General features: G+C 44.5%; 1 protein-coding gene across 1 annotated transcript in view; it reads left to right on the plus strand.

The window, feature by feature from the left end:
* The window catches only part of ZP2 (zona pellucida glycoprotein 2), a 33,207-nt gene extending 20,862 nt beyond the window's left edge, over positions 1 to 12,345 (plus strand). Inside the window, 12 exon segments of the mRNA XM_036279778.1 lie at positions 2,289 to 2,407; positions 3,031 to 3,148; positions 4,448 to 4,603; positions 4,606 to 4,625; positions 4,708 to 4,774; positions 4,777 to 4,798; positions 5,068 to 5,247; positions 5,249 to 5,298; positions 5,301 to 5,353; positions 6,698 to 6,822; positions 6,883 to 7,004; positions 12,305 to 12,345. Coding sequence (XP_036135671.1) covers positions 2,289 to 2,407; positions 3,031 to 3,148; positions 4,448 to 4,603; positions 4,606 to 4,625; positions 4,708 to 4,774; positions 4,777 to 4,798; positions 5,068 to 5,247; positions 5,249 to 5,298; positions 5,301 to 5,353; positions 6,698 to 6,822; positions 6,883 to 7,004; positions 12,305 to 12,345 — 1,073 coding nt within the window.
* The last annotated feature ends 10,330 nt before the right edge of the window (positions 12,346 to 22,675 follow it).

Here is a 22,675-nt window from a genome sequence, read left to right on the forward strand (position 1 = left end):
ATGAACAATTATACGGCAACAAATTCTACAATCTAAGCGAAATGGACACATATCTAGAAATACATATTCTCTCAAAACTGAACCAGGAAGAGATAGAAAACTGAACAGACCAATAACAACAGAAGAAATGGAAGATGTAATCAAGACTCTCCTAGCAAACAAAAGCCGAGGCCCAGATGGCTTCACAGGGGAATTTTACCAAACATTCAAAGAAGAACTAACACCCATTCTCCTCAAACTATTTTAAAAAATTCAAAAAGAAGAGAGACTTCCAAACTCATTTTATGAGGCCAGCATAATTCTAATTCCAAAACCAGAAAAAGACACTACAAAGAAAGAAAACTAGAGAGCAATATCCCTGATGAACATAGATGCCAAAATTCTGAATAAAATACTAGCAGACAGAATTCAGCAATATATCAAAAAGTTATTCACCATGACCAAGTGGGATTCATCCCAGGGATGCAAGGCTGGTACAATATTCGCAAATCAATAAATGTAATACACTACATAAAAATGAAAGATAAAAATCTTATGATCATATTAATAGACTCTGAAAATGCATTTGACAAAATCCAGCACCCATTTCTGATAAAAACACTCAGCAATCTGGAAATAGAGGGATCATATCTTGACATAATAAAGGCCATATATGGAAGACCTACAGGCAACATCATACTCAATGGGCGAAAACTAAAAGCATTTCCCTTAAAAACAGGAACAAGACAAGGATGCCCACTTTTGCCACTCTTATTCAACATAGTACTGGAAGTCTTAGCCACAGCAATCAGACATCAAGATAAAAGGGATCCAAATTGAAAGGAGGATGTTAAACTGTCATTATTCGCAGATAACATGATACTGTACATTGAAAACCCAAAGTCTCCATCAAAAATGTACTAGACTTAATAAATGAATTTGGCAAAGTAGCAGGATACAAAATTAATGTCAAGAAATGATGGCATTCTTATACACCAATGATGAACTCACAGAATGAGAGAGAAAAAAAAAAAATTCCTATTTACCATCGCAGCAAAAAAAAAATTAGGAATGCTAGGAATAAACTTAACCAAAGAAATAAAGGACCTATTTGCATGAATCCATAAAAATCCTAGAAGAAAATGTAGGCAACAAAATTTCAGTCATCATACACAGCAGAATTTTCACTGATACATCACCTAAGGCAACAAAAACCAAGGAGAAAATGAACACATGGGACTACATCAAACTCAAAAGCTTCTGCACAGTGAAAGATACAATCATCAAAATGGAAAGGGAACCCACTGTATGGGAGAGCATAATTGCCAATGATATATCAGATAAGGGGTTAATTTCCAATATATGTAGAGTGCTCATACAACTCAACAATAGGAAAACAAAGAATCCAATTAAAAAATGAGCAGAGGAACTAAATGAACACCTCTCCAAACAGGACATACAAATGGCTAAGAGACATATGAAGAAATGCTCATCATCACTAATCATCAGAGAGATGCAAATTAAAACAACAATGAGGTATCACCTCACACCTGTCAGAATGGCCGTCATCAACAAATCATCAAACAACAAGTGTTGGCGAGGGTGTGGAGAAAAGGGGACTGTAGTACACTGCTGGTGGGAATGCAGACTGGTGCAGCCACTATGGAAAACACTATGGTGTCACCTCAAAAAATTAAAAATTGAACTTCCATTTGACCCAGTGATCCCACTTCTAGGATTATAATCTAGAAGCCTGAAACACCAATTAGAAAGTATATGTGTACCCTCATGTTTGTAGCAGCACTATTTACAATAGCTAAGATCTGGAAACAGCCCAAATATCCGTCAGTAGACAAATGGATAAAAAAGCAGTGGTACATATACACAATGGAGTACTACGCAGCTGTAAGAAAGAAATATCTCTTATCCTTTGAGATGACATGGAGGGACCTGGGAAATATTATCCTAAGTGAAACAAGCCAAGCAGAGAAAGACAAGTATCATATGATCTCACTTATTTGTGGAATATAATGAACATAACAGTCTGAGGAATGGGCTAGTCCCATAGACGTGGAAGTGGGGTACAGACTGACAATCCCCAGAAGAGGAGGTGGGGGGGGAGAGAAACCACAGAACTTATATTCATGTATGCATGAACAATGGACATGGACAACAAAGCTGGGGACAGGGCATCGTGGGAGGGGGATGGGGGTATTAGTGGGGGACAAAGGAGAAACATCTGTAACAAAAATTAATTAATTAATTAATAAAAAATTAAATAAGTAAGTAAATAAATAAATAAAAAACAGCAAATTGCTGTAAGAAAAGAATGTACTCCTGTGAGGAAAACGCGCTGCTATTTAGCTCTGTGCCAAGAGAGCGGAGGTCATCTGAAAGGGAATGCCTAGCACAGCCGAGCGTGGAGCAGGTAAGGAGGCCAGTCAGCGTTTAGTAAATGAGTAATAGAAGAATACCTGGAGAATTTTCTGCATGGCAACCACATTCTTTTTTCAGGAAAGACCGTTATTTGTCTTGATTTGCTCTTGAATAATGTATCATCCAACTACACTCACAAAGGGAAGAACTTTGTTTATAGAAAATTATTGGCAACACTTTTAACTATTTCCCATGTTAATATATACTGAAAAACTTAAAATTTCATGGAGAAAAAAATGATTTTGCCTTTTGGAATTAGTAAACTTTGCAACTCTTAAAAAATATATATATATGGAAGGGCCCCAAAGGGTCCTCAGGGAGGCCGGTCTCCACTGCGCCCTGCAGGGGCTGTGTGCACAGTCCTCCTCCTCATGCCTGGCTTGGCAGCACTTCGTTCTTTTTGGAACTTGATCTGTTCATTCAGCTTCAGTGTCTAGTACAATGAGCGTGTAGTGCTGGGCACTTGAGGGCACGGGCTCAAAGCAATAAGTTTCCTGGGAGGGAAGCATCTGATAGTCCGTGCCCGGTAGGAATCCGGTGCCCTTCCTCCCTGCCTCCCTGACTGCTGGGCCAGCTGCAGGTGCTGTGGTTGCTCACGACATTCTGTTCTCACAGAAATGCCTGCCCTGTCAGTTCTACTTATCTTCATTCAAGCTGACTTTTTACTTCCAACGAGAGAGAGTGTCCATGGTGATTTACCGAGTGCGTCTCTGTGAGTCCTCAGTTTCTATAGGTAAAGACTAAAGAACATATGGTTTCCAGATCCTGTGTGTCTCCCTTAGCCCTTCCTGAGCCTGTGGAGAGAAAGCCATAGAAACCCAGACTCGGTACTGCTTACCCTGCGAGGAAACGGAGACTGTCCGTCGGGGACGCGGTCTGGCTGCTGCGACAGGACCTAAGGACAGGGACATTTTCGAAACACACACAGGTGGACGCCACTGAAACAGTTTCATGTTCAAGTAACCTGGATACACTTTGTGTTAGGAGCCTGAGCCTACTACCTAAATAAAATTGCTTTCAACCTGTAACTAGGGCAATTATGAAAGCTTAAAGGGTTTTCCCTGAAGCCCTGCCAATTCCTCAGGAAGAACATGGAGTGGGGCCCAAGCTTCCGGTTCTCACCGATCCGGTCAGCCCAGGTCAGAGAGGAAGAGTTAGTCCCTGCCTCACCTTCTCCCCAAACCGCTCTGGATTTGTGAGTCTTGACAGAAGGGACTTAAGGACACCAGGTTACACTTTAAGCCACGAATGATCTGACTCTTGAGTCACTTCAGCCCCTCAGCGGGGTTTCTTGTGGGTTTCTTACCCCTCACGCGGGTGCTTTGGATGTCCCCTACCTCCTCCTTTGGACAAGACTCTTCATGCAGAGCAGGTCCACTGCTGTCCAGGCACCTTAGGGTCTCCCCCTTGTAATTCAACCACTTATCAAAGTTATTTTTTTAATTAAATTTTAAGAGGACGTTTATTAAAGCTGCGGACAGTGAAACAAGGAAGGGCTGGGACATGAGCCTGGGCTGGTCTGCTTTGGCTCTGAGTCAGAGAAAAGGGGGCCTTGGGGACAGGTTCGGGGGTTTGTCAGGAACAAGCTGCTGCTGCCCATTGCTGCCCTGGTTGTAAGCCTCAGGGGTTCCTTAGAGTCTAGGAGATGCTGCCTGTGGGGGGAAAAGTGGGGGAGGCAGGGGCGTGCTCCTGGGAGGGAGAGCCTGCGCTGGGACCTTTGTCTTGAGGGGTTTAGAGGCTGGGTGTTCAAGGCAGGGTCTCAGGAGAACATTCATCAGCTTTATGGGGACAGACCAGAATGAGATTGTTTTTCCCCTTAACCTCATCCGTCCTTGGGTATGGTTAGCAAATGGTACTAATTGGATTGCTGCCACCTCTCTCCCTGGTATTTTTCCCCCAAAGATTTAAGACATATTCTGGTGCCTCCTGGTGAGAACCCGACTGTTTTCTTCATCACACGTCCAGGTCAGCAGACGACAATGTTCATGTGGCAGGCAAATTTCTTTAGACTCTCACCCCTATCTAATTACAGGTGAGCTGTGTACTCAGCAGGGCTTTATGGATGTCAAAGTCCACAGCCACCAAACAAGCCAGCTCTCAATGTGGACGCCCTCAGGGTGGGGGCTCATCCGGCCAGCCCACCTTCAAAGCTCATCGCAGGGGCTGGCACGACTTTACATCCCCCTGAATGATGTGGAACAAGACAGCAGGTCAGTAGGAGCAGACAGCAAGAGGTTAAGACTTATCTTTGCGATAGCTGGTAAAACACTCTGACCTTTCTCTAACCTCAAGTTCAAGGATGACAGAGTCATCTATGAAAATGAAATACATGTTCTCTGGGCAGGTCTTCCTCTGAGCACAGTTCCAGAGACAGTGAACTCAGGTGTGATACAGCTGCTACTTGACTTTTTAAGCTCCAGATTAAATCCAAGCAGTTTTAACCTAAAATTCTTCACGCCCCACCCAACAGCTCTTCCAGAATGACGGGAAGTGTGACTACAGCACAGACAACGTGTAATGAACACCAGAGTCAGGTCTGCCCTCCAGCGGCCTCGGCGAAGCAAGGTCCACTTGCCTGTGTCCTACAGTCCTACAGGTGAGACATTACCACCTGACAAATCTGCTTAAACATTTCCAAACTCTCCCCTGAAGTGGACATCCTGAGGCCCCAGACAAAGTGTCCGCAGTGATACTCAAGCTCCCTCTGCAACTATCAACTGCTCGAGTACGGAAGAGGTTTCTGGTCCATTCAGACAAGTCCTGCCCGCAGCCTCATGGGGACACGGACTACCCTGAGGTGCGATACCTCTGCCAACCAACTTACCTGGAAGCAAGTCTTACACAGGACTGACCCCAGCGTCCAGCTGTTCTTAGATGAGTGCTGGGAACACCTGCTAGGGACCCAGCCTCTCCGCCCGGTGGATGTTGTCACAAATGGGTGGGTGCTCCCCACACAGCCCAGCGTATCCATCAAACTGCCGATGAGGAGGGAGGAAATCTCGGGCTTCAGAGGAACACGACATCACAGAGGCCCTGCTCTCTGTCCCGGTCTGTCAGTAATCACCCTGGGTCTAATAAAGTAGCCCTACCTTCTATTACCCCCGAATCTAAAGAATGAGACCTTTCCCAAAGATGTCTGGCTCTGAACTCTAGTCTTCATCTAGAGAGAAAATCAGTCTCTGGTTCCCACCCATGTATTGAACACGCACCGTGCGCTGGGGGCTGGGTGTCCCACGGGCATTATCTGACCTTCGGCGCTGCAGGAGACACCAGCCAGCCCACTTCACGAGGGAAAAAAAACAAGCTTTCCACTTCAATAACTAACCCCAAGTATTATTTGGTAAAATGATGCGATCTGGACGCCCATTTGCCTGTAGACCTGAACACCGCAGTGCTCTGGAGTTAGTGACCACGCCAACACGTGTGCTCTGCCGGTGGGGGCTGCACCTGTTTTCTAGAAGCGATTGTCCTGTGCTGCTGAGCTCTTCACCCCAGGTGCACCTGCCCCAGGACCATGTGTGTCCCTGCGGCTCCCTCCTTCCCTCCATTAAAGCTGTTCAAGCATCCCCTCCTCTGCGAAGTCCACGCTGCCCCGCCCCGTGCTCCCTTCCCTGGTCTAGCTCTTCCTTCCTTAGCACTTCCACCCAGCACAGCACCTCTTGTTTTTTTAATCTCAGCCGAGAATATGTTTTTATTGATTTTTTCAGAGAGAGAGGAAAGGGGAGAGAGAGAAACATTGACGTGTGAGAGAAAAACATCAATTGATTGCCTCCTGCACATGCCCTGACTGGGGATCAAACCCCCAACCTAGGTATGTGCCCTGACTGGGAATCGAACCCACAACCTTCTGGTGCACAGGATGACGCTCCCTCCTGCTGGGTGCACACTACTTTTGTTATACCTCTGACCTTCTGCCAGCATCTGAGGTACGGAACAATGGGACTTTCCTACCTCTTCCGACACCGACACACTAACTGCCTGGGACATAGCAGGTACCCACCACAGTCAGAACTCAGCCAGTGGCGACTGAAGATACATGTATAAAACTTGTGGCTCTTGTTAGGTGGCAAACAAATAGGTACTTAAACTGTGTTACCACGATTTTAATAGTAGAAGAAATCTAGCATGTACAACTTATAATTTCACAGGTATTGTTGATAGGCCAGGTCAGAAATATACTAAGTAAATGTGCAGCAACAGTCCTGATGGTGCTTCATGTGACTGGACTCGGGCAACGCTGAGCTAGCTTCCGGCCACGTGGCGGACATCCTTTCTGGTACAGGCCTCCCGGGAGTACAACCTGAACAAGCACAGAACCACCTGTCATCCAGTCGGCTCCTCTGAGACCTGTCCTGGTCACTGCCAGAGGTTTGACATGAAGACTTTGCCTTTATGTCAGCTGCCCAAGTGCGCTCTCGCCTGGTAAATAAGTGACAAGGCACCTGGGACAGGTTGATGGGAGTGCAGGGCTCCACCCAACTCTCCCTCCAGCCCCAGGCACTTCCACGATGGTGCCTTCCCCTGCAGCCAGCTTTCTCCCGACTCCCCACGTTCTGTGACTTGTCCAGTGTTATTGAGAAGCAGGCGAGGTAAGAATTTAGGGTCCTCATTACTGTGAATTTACTCAAAACAAGTCTCAGTGTTTCAGAGTTTAAAGAAGGATGAGTGCCTCATTCTTCACCTGGTCCCAAGAGCCGGCGAAAGGGCAGCCCAATCTGCCTTAGCGATGTGAACTGGAGACGGCAGGCGCTTGAGCGGCCTGTGGACAAGGTGGATCTTTGCATATGTCACTGTAGAAGGTTACTCTTCCTGCCTGGCTGGTGTGGCTCAGTGGTTGAGCGTTGACCCATGCACCAGGAGTTGCCAGTTCAATACCCAGTCAGGGCACGTGCCCAGGTTGTGTGCCTAATCCCCAGTGGGGGGCATGGCAGGAGGCGGTCGATTGATGTTCTCTCTCATCAATGTTTCTATCTCTCTCTTCCTCTCTCTCTAAAATCAATAAAGAAAAAAATTTTTAATAAATAAATATAAGGTTACTCTTTCTGAGTCTAGGTAAATTCAGAACTTAAAATCCTTTGAGAACCCATCCTGTCCTCATAGCGAGGGGTGTGTCCTGTCCCACAGCGAGGGGTGTGTCCTGTCCCACAGCGAGGGGTGTGTCCTGTCCCACAGCGAGGGGTGTGTCCTGTCCTGGGAACTACAAGAAGAGCTGGGACACCGGGCAGATCAGCTCTAGAATCTCCGTGGACACTCCCCTCACCACTACTCCTCTTAGTCCCAAGCTCACACTATTAACTGCCTCCAGCCAAAGGGGCCACTGAGAAGGGAAAATAACAGTAATGACCACTCCCAACACGTCCACATCCGAATTCCCATAAACTGAACTTTCTTCCCTTTACGTGGCCCCAGATGGCCTTTGCCGATGTGCCTTAAGGTCTTGACATGGGGAGGTCATCCAAGTGGGCCCAGTCACATAGGTCGTTATAAAGCAGAAAGGTCAGAACCAAGATGTCCTGATGGAAGCAGAAGTCACGGTGATGTGGTGCACAAGCCCAGACACGTGGGCGGCCTCTAACGGCGGGGAGGCAAGGGCTGGATCCTCCCCTCGAGCCTCCGAGCCTCTGGAAGGGACACGCTGTGTTGCCCTGCTTCGACTCTAACTTCCAGAACTGTAAAAGCATCTGTCTTAAGCCTCTAAGTTTGCGTTATGTGTTATGGCGGAAATGGAAGGCTAATTTACTCTCTGATGGGTCACCACCCACAACTGGACAAACACTTGCTGGAAATGTCCATCTGACAATGAGCACCTTGAGGCCTGGGTGTCGTCCCCAAGTGTTCATAGGATCAAGGTGGCATGGACCTCAAGGCTGCCCCAGGCAGTCCTCGGTTCCCATGTTTGCCACACATTCTGTGGCAGAATATGAGGAAAGCCAAGCTGGTGGGAGCCACGCTGGGACCAACTCCTGTTACCATGGTTGCCTGGAGCAAGTATTAAAGTGCAGTTGATTCAAGTCCTGTTCTCAGTCTCTGAAGGTACATGGGGGAGGCAGTCTAGTCAGCAGACGGACTGTGTGGGAAGCAAACCCAGAAAGACTGCTCCTTCGTCCCCGCTGGACTCTGTAATCTCCCTCAGCAGTGGCTGCAATGTCACCCGGGTGCCAGGAGGCAGAGGAAGGGCCCCTAGTCTCCTCTGCTGGGCGGTTCAGTGGGGCTGCAGGGGTGGACTCGTGTGCCTGGGAAGCCCCTTCCAGTGAACTTCTCCTCCCTGCCCAGTCAACTGCTTCGGGCAGTTTTATGGAACATGTACGGGCTCTAGAACAAGAGTGGAGCTGGGGTTCTGGATCCGTCCTTCTCGGCCTATGGCCTTGGGCAGATGGAACATCCTCGGAGCCTATTTCCACACTGTAAGTGGGGTACAGCCTCCTTTGGAAGCATGTGAGTGTTCAACCAGTGAGCAGGGTGTTGGTGTCTGAGCTGCCAGACAGCCTAGAGCCGCCTAAACACCAAGACAGCAGTGCGGGTGGAAAGGGGCCTGCGTGGTGGCCTTACGGACTCAGACCTGAAGCAACACAGGATGGTCTGAAATGATAACTTACTAAGGGCCGTGGTGGGTGGTCATGGCCAAGGCATCCTCCTTGACAAAGGTCACGCTTTACCTTAACTGAGCCCGTCTACTCTTTTTGCATCTACAGAACATACCTTTGGAGTGTCAGAGTGACCCTAATAGAGGATGCAGCTAGACAGGCATGAGCAGAGCAGGAACAATGGGCCAGGTACAGAATGTCACCAGGGCAGGAAGTCCCAGGAGCCTAGCATTGGGCAAAACTAGAGAAAACCACTATAATAGGCTAAGACCTTACCCCCAGGGTGACCTTTCCACACTTAGCATGTTACTACTCAAGCAGTTTGGACCCCTGACTTTTTATATTGCTAGCCATGTGGTTTCAGACCCCCTTAGAGGAGGGGCGGGGCCCGAGAGTCGCCTCCCAGACTCCCACACAAGCCCTGCCTGCCCACTCCCTTAAGCACTAAGCCCTCGGGACAGTGAGGCTCTGACCCACATCAGATACTCTTAGGGGCAAAGCCGCGGGGCTGCTGACCACAGAGACATCCCGTCAGACTGGAGACGCATCCAGGCCTCAGCTGTGTCTCAGCTCCAGGCCCAGGAGCGCCCCAAACCAGACGAAGGGACCCTTGGCTGCCTCAGGACCAGCTGCACTGACTAGTGACCCCCGACCCCAGCACCGACCAGTCAGTAGAGACCACGACCCTGAAAGGACATGCCAGGGATTGAGATCCTCCCTGGGACATCCCCTAAAATCCCTGCTTTAGAGAAGCACAAAAAAAAGCCTCCAGATGAAAGAGCCAGGGGGCGCTCTCTTGGGAGCATCCTCGCCCTGGAGCGTTCTCTCCCAGGTGTTTACCTTTACTTTCTTTCTCCTAAGCTCCAAGGACCCTTCTTCTGCCTCTGTAACTTGTTTCCTGAGACCATACAGCCCAGCTGGCTCACTTCTTCTGTCTCTGTGACTTTCTTTCTCTAAATAAACTTTCTCTTGAATTAGAGTTCTTGACTCTGAGTTCTTTCTTAGCTGTGAACTCAAGACAGAGGTCTAACAGTCACCGTTAACAGTCCCCGTTTGCCAGACCCCTCAGGGGACAATCTCCCACCAGAACATGAGGCCACAGAACCCCTCATTGTTATCTTGTTTACTGCATACCATCTCTATGTTCTGTACATGTTAATTATTAACTATCCTGAGCCCACCTGTGTAAAAGAAACGTGTCTATTCACTTTACTTTTTATCCAGTCTCAGATGTCCCTGCTTTGCTTTCTCCTGCCTCCCTAATCTAGTTCCAATGGATTGGTAATAAATTTCATGTAACTCATTTATATCTTCCTATTTAATTATAAAATAAGAGGTAAAACTGCCATTCTCTGGAGCATTTTCTCAGTCCATTGAGGTTTTGCTTTCCTGCAATTGTCAGTTTGACTCAAGTAAACTCATAAAAACTCTCTACAGGTTTGGACATTTCTTACATTGACGCAGCACTGTTTAGACACTTAAATAAAAACTCTGAGATACTATGAACAATAACTAGGTTGAATAAAGCTGTGGACTGGATGAGAGGTTCTTAATCAGACACATATTTTTGTAAAATATACATGTCTATACCCTACCTACTAAACTAGAATCTTCAAAGAGTGGGTGTAGGCCTGTTTAGAGTCTATAGAAAGCACATTAGTGGCCCAATGTCCATGTCCTAAATGTTACCTTCTATGGCAAAGGGACTTGCAGACATGATTAAGTCAAGGATCTTAGATGGGAAAATTATTCATTTGGCTTCTACTGCACATTCGAGGAGTTTCCCCCTCACTGTTTATCCCCCGCCCAAATCTGTTAACCTGGGAGGAACCAGCTGGTTGTTCCTGGGGAGACGGGAAAGCCTGTCTCTCCTGCCCACTTGGATGCCCGGAGGACTGTGAAGCGGCCCCTCCTGCTTCATCAGGCGTAGTGTCTGACTCCCTCTGCTCCCTTCCTTTGCTAATGACTGAAACTGGAACACGGTGTCTCCTGAATCAGCCTTGGGGCCGCTTGCCTCTGGATTTCTTGGTTAATGAGCTGCTCAGAGTCCTTATAAAGGGAGGTCTTCTGCTTGTAGGTAAAAGCATCCAAATTCATTTAGGCTTAAAGAACCTTTATTCTTAGGGAAGAGTCTATGACTATAACTTGCCTCTATAAGAACACACCAAGTTATATGTAAGCTTTTTTTTGAATTGTCAAATTTGTATAAACCAAAACTAAGAATACCTTTTATTAACAAGTTGATTTTGCTTTGGCTCCCTCAAACTTCTGTAAGGAAAGTGATTTGAAAAAACACATCAATCAAAGAAGCTTGACTTAAAGCAGATGGTAGCATCTCATTTCTCACCCACACTAGGGACCCTCCTGAACTCTACTGGGGGTCGGGGTGCAGGGGGTACGACAAGAAGCCAGCGCAGAGTGCAGGAGAGGCTCCAGCCCTGACGCCGCCAACTTACAGCGCGAGGGGAAGCAGAGCTCCCTTCTGGGCCTCACTGCGTGTCTACGGGGGGATGGGCAGGGGCGTCCACTCCTTACCACTCCAAGTGTGGGCTGTGGATGGGAGTTGCTAAGGGGTACAGAAACTGGCGTCCTGCTCCAGACCTGCCTTTTACTAGAACATTTGCAGGCTTGCACATTACATATAAAGAAGCACAAGTCTAACACTTTCTCCAGAGCCAGACCAGCATTACAAGGTCTGGATAGGAGCGCCCTCTACCGGCTGAGATGACGCACGTTCTTTAGGAAACATTTCCGTTCCATCCCTTCTGCTGGTTTTCCAGGTTTCTAGGAGGAACTCGAAGCTCCCTCACCTACACAGGGGCACAGGGACTGTGAGAAGGTGCGTGGGGCCTTTGGAAAGCCGAACTGTCTGCAGCCTGAAAGGGTCTCAGTTGCGCACAGTCCACTTCCTCTGTCTCGTCCTTGTCAGCTCTGCTGTAGCAGAAGAGACAGCGGAGAGCCGAGGTTCCTGCTCACCAGACTGTCCTGGCTTAGTCACTATCAGCTCTGAACCCTTAGGCAAATGACTACCTGTTAGCCCAGTTTCCTCCTCTGCCAGCTGAAGTGGAGCATGAAGATGAGGGCAGCAGGACTCTCGGGACTGTTCCGAAAGGTTGCAGGTGGTAACAGTTGCGAAAGCTCTTTGAAAACCTGACAGATTTCACACATGTGAAGGTGTGTGTTTCTCGGATGCCCGCTAGTGTAACAGGCTGCTCTGGACAGACCTGGCCCACCCCAGCCCCACCCCAGCCCAGCTCTGCTGCTGTTGGCCTAATGCTCTTCATTCTCGTTATTGTCCTTATCAGGATTTCTCAGCCTTGGAACTATTGACATTTGGGCCGGATGATTCTGTTGTGGGGGCCATCCTGGTCTCTATCCACTGGATGCCAGCAGCACCCCCTTCCCCCCGCCTCCACTCAAACACACACAGTCATGATAATCAAAACACCTCCAGACACTGTCAAATGTCCCCTGGTTGGGGGTGGGTGCAAAATCACCCCCAGCTGAGAACTGTTCTGGATTGTTCAGGGGTGTCTATGCATAATGTTCTGGACCCTGAAGGGAAAGACGCAGCTATGTCCAGAGCACTGGCAGAGGGTGGCAGGTAGGGAGGGGGAGGATGGAATAACAGCAGACAAGACACCATCTAGTCCAGAAAAGGTTTAATCATTCTAATGGTTTGTAGCACTTACATAATTTTCAAATTTTACTTTATTGTTGACAGTATTACAAATATCTTCCATTTTCTCCATTTTTATCTCCCTCCACCCAACCCCCAACCACCCCAGGTCTTCCCCATGCTACAGTTATGTGTGTGTGTGTGTGTGTGTGTGTGTGTGTGTATTTATTTATCTCTTCCTGTCCCCTCCTCCCACCCCTTTCCCCTGAGATCTGCTATTCTGTTGCATGCATCTATACCTCTGGACCTATTTTGTTCATCAGTTTATTTTGTTCTTTAGGTTCCACTTATAAAGAAGATCATGTGGTATTTGTCTTTCTCTAACTGGCTTGTTTTGCTTAGCATAATACTCCCCAGGTCCCTCCATGTCATCTCAAAGGGTTAAAAATCCTTCTTTTACCCTGCATAGTATTCCATTGTGTATATGTACCACAGCTTTTTAATGCACTCATCTACTGATGGGCATTTGTGTTGTTTCCAGATCTTAGCTATTGTAAATAGTGCTACTATGAACATAGGGGTACATATATTCTGTCTGATTGGTGTTTCAGGCTTCTTAGGCCATATTCCTAGAAGTGGTATCGTTGGGTCAAATGGCAGTTCCATTTTTAATTTTTTGAGGCACCTCCACACTGTTTTCCACAGTGGCTGTACCAGTCTGCATTCCCACCAGCAGTGTATTGGGTTCCCTTTTCTCCACATCCTCGCTATCACTTGTTATTTGGTGATTTATTGATGGCAGCCATTCTGACAGGTGTGAAGTGATCCCTTATTATAGTTTTAATTTGCATCTTTCTGATTATTAGTGACATTGAGCATTTTTTCATATTTCTATTGGCCATCTGTATGTTTTCTTTGGAGAAGTGCCTATTCAGGTCCTTTGCTCATTGTTTAATGGGACTGTTTGTCTTTTTGGTATTGAGGTGCATACATTCTTTGTATATTTTGGAAATTAAACCCTTATCAGATGTATCATTGGCAAATATGTTCTCCACAATAGTAGGTTCCCTTTTCATTTTGTTAATGATTTCTTTTGCTGTGTAAAAGCTTTTTAGTTTGATGTCCCATTTGTTTATTTTTTTACTTGTTTCCCTTGCTCTAGGCGATGTATTGGTGAAAATACTACTATGTGAGATGTTACTACTTATGTTTACTTCTAGGATTTTATGGTTTCACAAGTTACATTTAAGTCTTTTATCCATTTTGAGTTTATTCTTATGTATGGTGTAACTTGGTGGTCTAATTTCATTTTTTTGCATGTATCTGTCCAATTTTCCCAAACCATTTATTGAATAGACTGTCTTGGCTCCATTTTATGCTCTTACCTCCTTTGTCAAATATTAACTGGCCTTGTTGACATGTGTCAATTTCTGAATTCTCTGTTCTGTTCCATTGGTCTATATGCCTGTTCTTGTGCCAGTACCAGGCTGTTTTGATTACAATGACTTTGTAGTATAGTTTGATACTTGCTATTGTGATACCTCAAACTTTGTTCCTTTTTCTCAAGATTGCTATGGCTATTCATGTTCTTTTCTGATTCCATTTAAATTTTTGTAAAATTTGTTCTAGATCTGTGAAATATGTATTTTAATGGGGATTGCACTGAATCTGTAGATTGCTCTGGGTAGTATGGGCATTTGAATGATGTTCATTTTTTCAATCCATGAACATAGTATATGCTTTCACTTTTTTGTGTCTTCCTGTATTTCCTTTTGCAATGTCCTATAGTTTTCTGAGTATGGGTCTTTTACTTCCTTAGTTAAGTTTATTCCCAAGTATTTTGTTTTGTTGTTGTTGCAATGGTAAATGGGATTTTCTTTTAGTTTCTCTTTCTAAGGTTTCTTTTTTTTGATACATATAAATTTTTTATTTATTTTTTTGTTACAGATATTTTACCTTTTTTACCTCATTGGCACCCCTCACCCCACCCCACCTCCGCCCCATCCCCGGCTTAATTGTCCATGTCCATTGGTCATGCATACATGCATATAAGTTCAGTGGTTTATCTCTTCCCACCCCCCACCCCCTCTTCTGAGGGATGTCAGTCTGTGCCCTACTTCCATGTTTCTGGGTCTACTGTATTCCTCAGACTGTTATGTTCATTATATTCCGTATATAAGTGAGATCATGTGGTATTTGTCTTTTTCTGCTTGGCTTATTTCACTTAAGATAATACTTTCCAGGTCCCTCCATGTAGTCTCAAAGGATAAGAGATCTTTCTTTCTTACCGCTGCATAGTACTCCATTGTGTATATGTACCACAGCTTTTTTATCCATTCATCTACTGATGGACACTTGGGCTGTTTCCAGATCTTAGCTATTGTAAATAGTGCTGCTATGAACATGGGGGCACATATATTCTTCCTGATTGGTTTTTCAGGCTTCTTTGGCTATATTCCTAGAAGTGGGATCACTGGGTCAAATGGAAGTTCAATTTGTAATTTTTTGAGGTAACACAATAGTGTTTTCCATAGCGGCTGCACCAGTCTGCATTCCCACCAGCAGTGTATTAGAGTCCCCTTTTCTCCACACCCTCGCGAACACTTGTTGTTTGATGATTTGTTGATGGCGGCCTTTCTGACAGGTGTGAGGTGATACCTCATTGTTGTTTTAATTTGCATCTCTCTGATGATTAGTGATGTTGAGCATTTCTTCATATGTCTTTTGGCCATTTGTATGTCCTGTTTGGAGAGGTGTCTATTTAGCTCCTCTGCCCATTTTTTAATTGGGTTCTTTGTCTTCCTTTTGTGGAGTTGTATGAGCACTCTATATATATTGGAAATTAACCCCTTATCTGATACATCATTGGCAATGATGTTCTCCCATACAGTGGGTTGCCTTTCCATTTTGATGATTGTTTCTTTTGCTGTGCAGAAGCTTTTTAGTTTGATGTACTCCCATGTGTTCATTTTTTCCTTTGTTTCTGTTACCTTAGGTGATGTATCAGTGAAAATTCTGCTCCGTATGATGTCCGAAATTTTGTTGCCTACATTTTCTTCTAGAATTTTTATGGATTCACGGGTCACATTTAAGTCTTTTATCCATTTTGAGTTTATTTTTGCGTATGGTGTAAGTTGATGGTCTAGTTTCATTTTTTTGCATGTAGCTGTCCAATTTTCCCAACACCATTTATTAAAGAGGCTGTCTTTACTCCACTGTATGCTCTTGCCACCTTCGTCAAATATTAATTGAGCGTATTGCCTTGGGTCCATTTCTGGGTTTTCAGTTCTGTTCCACTGGTCTATATGCCTGTTCTTGTGCCAGTACCAGGCTGTCTTGGTTACAGTCACTTTGTAGTATAACCTGATATCTGGTATTGTGATCCCACCTACTTTGTTCTTCTTTTTCAAGATTGCTGTGGCTATTCAGGGTCTTTTTTTGGTTCCATATGAACTTTTGAAGTATTTGTTCTAGTTCTATGAAATATGTCGTTGGTATTTTGATGGGGATTGCATTGAATCTATAGATTGCTTTGGGTAGTATGGACATTTTAATGATGTTAATTCTTCCAATCCATGAACAGGGTATGTGCTTCCACTTTTTTATATCTTCCTCTATTTCTTTTTTCAATGACCTGTAGTTTTCTGCAAATAGGTCCTTTACTTCTTTGGTTAAGTTTATTCCTAGGTATCTTAATTTTTGGGGGGCGATGGTAAATGGGATTGTTTTTCAGTTTCTCTTTCTGTGAGTTCATCATTGATGTACAAGAATGCCATCAATTTCTTGATGTTAATTTTGTATCCTGCTACTTTGCCAAATTCATTTATTACGTCTAGTAGATTTTTGATGGAGTCTTTAGGGTTTTCTATGTATAATATCATGTCATCTGCAAATAATGACAGTTTCACTTTCTCCTTTCCAATTTGGATCCCTTTTATTTTTTCTTCATGTCTGATTGCTGTGGCTAAGACTTCCAGTACAATGTTAAATAAGAGTGGCGAAAGCGGATATCTCTGTCTTGTTCCTGTTCTTAAGGGAAATGTTTTTAGTTTTTGCCCATTGACTATGATGTTGGCTGTAGGTCTTTCATATATGGCCTTTATTATGTTGAGATATGATCCCTCTATTCCTACATTGTTGACCGTTTTTATCAGAAATGGATGCTGGATTTTGTCGAAGGCTTTTTCAGCATCTATTGATATTATCATGTGGTTTTTATTCTTCATTTTGTTTATGTGGTGTATCACGTTTATTGATTTGTGAATATTGTACCAGCCTTGCATCCCTGGAATGAATCCCACTTGGTCATGGTGAATAATTTTTTTGATGTATTTCTGGATCCAATTTGCTATTTTGTTCAGGATTTTGGCATCTATGTTCATCAGGGATATTGGCCTGTAGTTTTCTTTCTTCGTAGTGTCTTTTTCTGGTTTTGGAATTAGAATTATGCTGGCCTCATAGAACGTGTTTGGAAGTCTTCCTTCTTCTTGAATTTTTTGAAATAGTTTGAGGAGAATGGGTGTTAGTTCTTTTTTGAATGTTTGGTAATACTCCCCCGTGAATCCATTGGGCCTGGGCTTTTGTTTGCTGGGAGATTCTTGATTACCTCTTCAATTTCCTTAGTTGTTATTGGTCTGTTCAAGTTTTCTATCTCTTCCGTGAATAGTTTTGGGAGACTGTGTGTTTCTAGAAATTTGTCCATTTCGCTTAGATTGTCGAATTTGTTGCCATATCGTTGTTTATAGTAGTTGTTAACAATATTTTGTATTTCCGTGGTGTTGGTTGTTACTTCTCCTCTTTCATTTCTGATTTTGTGTATTTGGGTTCTCTCTCTTTGTTTCTTGGTGAGTCTAGCTAAGGGTCCATCGATCTTGTTTATCTTTTCGAAAAACCAGCTCTTTGTTTCATTGATCCTTTGAATTGTTTTTTTGGTCTCTATGTCATTTATTTCTGCTCTGATCTTTACTATTTCCTTCCTTCTACGTGCTCTGGGGTTTTCTTTTTGTTTGCTTTCTAGTTCTTTAAGTTGTGAGGTTAGACAGTCAATTAGAAATTTTTCTTGTTTTTTGAGGTAGGCCTGTAGTGCTATGAACTTCCCTCTCAGAACTGCTTTCGATGCATCCCATAGATTCTGTTGTGTGTTCATTTTCATTGGTTTCCAGGAAGTTTTTAATTTCTTCCTTGATCTCCTCGGTGACCCATTCATTGTTTCATAACATGCTATTTAGCCTCCATGTGTTGAAATGTCTTTGCATGTTCTTGTTGCAACTGATTTCTAGTTTCATGCCATTGTGATCTGAGAAGATGCTTGATATGATTTCAATCTTCTTGAACTTGTAGAGATTTAGTTTGTGTCCTATCATGTGGTCTATCTTTGAGAATGTCTCATGTGCACTTGAGAAGAATGTGTATTCTGTAGTTTTGGGGTGTAATTCTCTGTAGATATCTATTAAATCCATTTGGTCTAGTGCTTCATTTAGAGTCTCTGTTTCCTTGCTAATTTTTTGCCTAGAGGATCTATCCAGTGGTGTCAACGGGGTGTTGAAGTCCCCTGCTATGATTGTATTGTTGTCGATTTCTCCTTGGAAGTCCTCCAGAAGATTTTTAATATATGTTGGTGGTCCTATATTGGGTGCATATATGTTTATCAAGGTTATATCTTCCTGTTGGATAGATCCTTTCAATATTATGTAGTGGCCGTCTTTGTCTCTAGTTATGGTCTTCATTTTGAAATCTATTTTATCAGATATGAAAATTGCTACCCCAGCTTTTTTTTGCTTTCCATTTGCTTGGAAAATTTTTTTCCATCCCTTCACTTTCAACCTATGTGAGTCTTTTGTTGAGAGGTGTGTCTCTTGTAAACAACATATAGATGAGTCATGCTTTCTTATCCAATCAGCTACTCTGTGTCTTTTTATGGGAGCATTCAATCCATTTATGTTTAAGGTGATTATTGATATGTACTTATTTATTGCCATTTTTGTTTAGTGTGGTTCTATTTTTCTTCCCATTTCTACTGCTACTTACAGCAGTCCTTTTAACATTTCTTGCAGTGCTGGTTTGGTGCTAATGTATTCCCTTAGCCTTGTTTTGTCTGGGAAGCTCTTTATTTGATCTTCTATTTTGAATGATAGCCTTGCTGGGTAGAGTAGTCTTGGATTCAGATTCTTGTTTTTCATGACATTGATTACTTCATGCCATTCTCTTCTGGCCTGTAGTGTTTCTTGTGAGAAGTCAGCTGAGAGCCTTATGGGGTTTCCTTTGTAGGTAACCTGTTGCTTATCTCTTGCTGCTTTTAGGATTCTCTGTTTGTCTTCAATTTGTGGCATTTTAATTACTATGTGTGTTGGTGTGGGCCTGTTTGGGTTCTTCTTACTTGGGACTCTCTGTGCTTCTTGAACTTGAATGCCTTCTTCCTTCACCAAATTAGGGAAGTTTTCTGTCACTATTTTTTTTAATATATTCTCTGTCCCTTGCTCATTTTCTTCTTCTTCGGGGACTCCTATGATGCGAATATTATTGCGTTTCCAGTTGTCCCATAGTTCTCTTAAGCTGTCTTCCTGTTTTTTAATAGTCCTTTCCTTTTGTTTTTCTGATTGGTTGATTTTTTCTACACTGTCTTCTAATTCACTGATTCGGTCCTCAGCTTCCTCTACTCTGCTTTTCAAACCTTCCAATGTGTTTTTCATTTTTGATATGTCATTTTTTATCTCTTCTTGATGGTTTTTAATTTCTAATTGGCTTATTTTCAGTGTCTCTATGTCCTTACTCATGCTGTTCAGCTTCCTGAAGATCATGGCTCTGAATTCTAGCTCTGTTAACATCCACATTGATCTCATCTTCGGTGGAGGTCTCTTGCTCTTTCATTTGGCTTCTGTTTCTGTGTTTCACCATTTTGGCTATCACTGTGGGCTTTGGAGCCTGTCAAGTTCTCCCTGTGGGTGTTGGTGTTCTGCTGTTTGTGGCTCCCTCTCCTGTGTTTAGATGAGTGAGGGAGGACCTACGTTGAACACCACTGTCAAGTCTTACTTTCCTGGTTAAAGTTGCCAGCCCAGGAAAGGTACTGTTATCCTCCAGCTTTTTGCCTGGAGGCTAGCAGTCTAGGTTACTTGATGAGTTTTGGGTTGTCAGTTGATTGAAAAGCTTCCTCAGGTGCTTAGCACAAGGGGATTTCCCGAGGGTGGGGCAGATGCTGGTTGTTAGTGAGCCTCAATTAGCACTTCAATGGCCCACAGGGTGGGGTTGGATCTCCGAGGCAGGGGCTGCTGCCTCTCCCCAGAGCCCTGGGAAGGAGCAATATGCACACGGTCCTGCGTGGCTGCACTCAGCCAAAGCTCTGAGTGCCCTCTAAATCCCGAGTGTCCCGACACAGCTCCAGTCCAGTCTGCCCTCCCTCTGCCGGAGCCCAAGGTGAGTGGCTGTGGCTGTTTCAGCCTCTGTCCCGGCTGCGCTGTGGAGCCGCCTGGGAATGTAACCGAGGGCGCTGCTCCCATCTAAGGCTGCTGCCGAGCTGCCGACTGTGGGCTCCCAGCCCCGTCTCGCGCCTTCACAAGCCTACCGGGATGGAGTCAGTGTCCCTCGTTGTATGGTCCTCCAAGCTGCTTTTCTGTTGGTTTTTCCTGTCGATTTGTCTGTGTTATAGTTGTAATTCCAGTTTGGTTCTGGGAGACTGTCCGTGTAGATTCCGTTCTCTCCGCCGCCATTTTTCCTCCTCCTAAGGTTTCATTATTGGTGTATAAAAATGCCATAGATTTTCGGGTATTAATTTTGTATCCTGCTACTTTGCCGAATTTATTGTTGTAGCTCACTGTCCTTAGAATCCAACTTGTCTTTAAGCTGCCCTAATTAACAACCTCAGAGACAGCAAGATGAACAATGGGGAATGTTATAGAGGGCTTTAGCACCATAAAAATTAACTAGAGTTTGACCTTCACTGGGAATTTGAAAAGCAACATCCTTCAAGAAAAGGGAGGACAGAAACGGCCTCAAGGCCAGAGTGTCCTGCATGCTCTGTAAAGAAACTGATAGGGAGAAACTGAAGCTCCCTTTACCCCATAAAACTGTAACTGTTCAACATGTGTGTATTGCACCTGACTGACCGCTGATATCTGTCTCGAATTTGTTAGTTTTTAAAACTTGGATAATGGAATGAATAGCAGGACAGATGTATGCTGACCCAGTTCACCCAGTTCCCTTTCGCCTCAGCTCCCTCCCCCCTCCATTCCCTCCTGCTTATCGCTAACTGCCTCCGCTTCTGTACAAGCAGCTTGCTTGCTCTGCTAAACTCTTGAATGACCCCTGCCCTATATAAGCAACCCTCCCCCTGAGCTCGGGGCTGCAGTTCTCCTCTGTGTAGGTTGGCTGCAGTCCCTGCGCAGGTAATAAATCATCCCCAAAAACTGAAAAATGGAGTCTGAGTGTGGTCGATTTCCTGGGTTACAACATTTGGAGGCCCCAGCGAGATCAGCCGCGAGGTCCCCCTTTTCCGTGGGGTCGACCTCCTCAGACTACGCGGAGGGCTGCCTCCTCGCCCTCCGCACCTACATTCGTTCTGGCTTTGATTCGGCTAATTCGGACTAAGACTTCAGCCTCGAGGATCTGGGTAAGGGATTTCCCCTTCCATCTGTTTTCTGTTCGGTAGCTCCGGAGCGTTCTGGGATTGTTGCGGGCGGGACGCCGCTCAACTGCACTTCCCCCTCAGGGTCAGGACGCCGACTCCTGACCTGGGAAACCCGGTGGGTTTCCATCTGTTCTGAAATTGGTACCAATCTGTTTTAATCTGGCACTTTCGGGTGCATCTGGCACTTTCGAGTGCATCTGGCACTTTCGGGTGCATCTGGCACTTTCGAGTGCATCTGGCACTTTCGGGTGCAGGAAACCCGGTGGGTTTCCATCTGGCACTTTCGAGTGCATCTGGCACTTTCGGGTGCATCTGGCACTTTCGAGTGCATCTGGCACTTTCGGGTGCAGGAAACCCGGTGGGTTTCCATCTGGCACTTTCGGGTGCGTCTGGCACTTTCGAGTGCGTCTGGCACTTTCGGGTGCATCTGGCACTTTCGGGTGCAGGAGACCCGGTGGGTTTCCATCTGGCACTTTCGGGTGCGTCTGTTCTGAAATTAGTATTTTGTGTTTTGACCGCGGTTGTCTGTCTATTTGTGTTCCGTGTTCTCTGCTGCTCTAACTGTTTTGCTTTTGGTAGGATGGGACAAGGACCGTCAACGCCCCGTACCCCCCTTGAATGCATTCTTGCTAACTTTTCTGACTTTTCCAGGAGATCCCAAGGCTACAGAACACCAGCCGATCCTGGGGTCCTCCAGACCCTCTGTGAGTTGGAGTGGCCAACATTCTGAGTTAATTAGCCATCCGAAGGGTCTTTTGACTTGAGTCTTTTGTTTGCTGTGAGGTCCATTATGTACGGGGTTCCCCACCCTGATCAAAAGTATACATTAATATTTGAATTAGAAATGTCAGTGTCCGGAGGTTCAAATGAAAGGAAAAAAAAAGTTTTGTTAACAATGCCTCCGCCTGTCCTGAAGGACAGTTAACTCCTCCCAGCCCCCGAGGAAATTCTATCTTGTCCTTCAGGACCCCCTTTGAGGTATACTAAAATGTCAATTAAACTGAGTTTGCCTACTTTGGGTTCTTATTACAGAAAAGCTATAAGATGAATTTAGATCTGTTAATAATCTATTGATTAAAAAATGTCTATTGAAAATATGAATATATTTGCTAATCAGAGGAATGTTAATTACTTGTACTTGTCAAAAAAAGAAAAAATATTCAACGTGTCTAAAAGTTAAAAGTTCAGATTAGGTTAAAAAGAAATTATATAGTTTTAATAAAGGAAAATATAAGATATAGAAATATATATATTTTTGAAATTGTTCTAAAACTGGTTATTTCTGACTAGATAAAAAGGTTTATGAAAGTTAAAAAATTTGTTAAGAGAAATCTTAGAAAGAAATTATAAATAAAATAAATTAATATAGAATTTATTTGGTTCTTTTTCAGCCTGTTAAAAGGGGAAAACATTTTTTTTCCCCAATATTTGCCTGGA

This window comes from Molossus molossus, unplaced genomic scaffold (genome assembly GCF_014108415.1).
Source record: "Molossus molossus isolate mMolMol1 unplaced genomic scaffold, mMolMol1.p scaffold_m16_p_3, whole genome shotgun sequence".
NCBI lineage: Eukaryota > Metazoa > Chordata > Mammalia > Chiroptera > Molossidae > Molossus > Molossus molossus.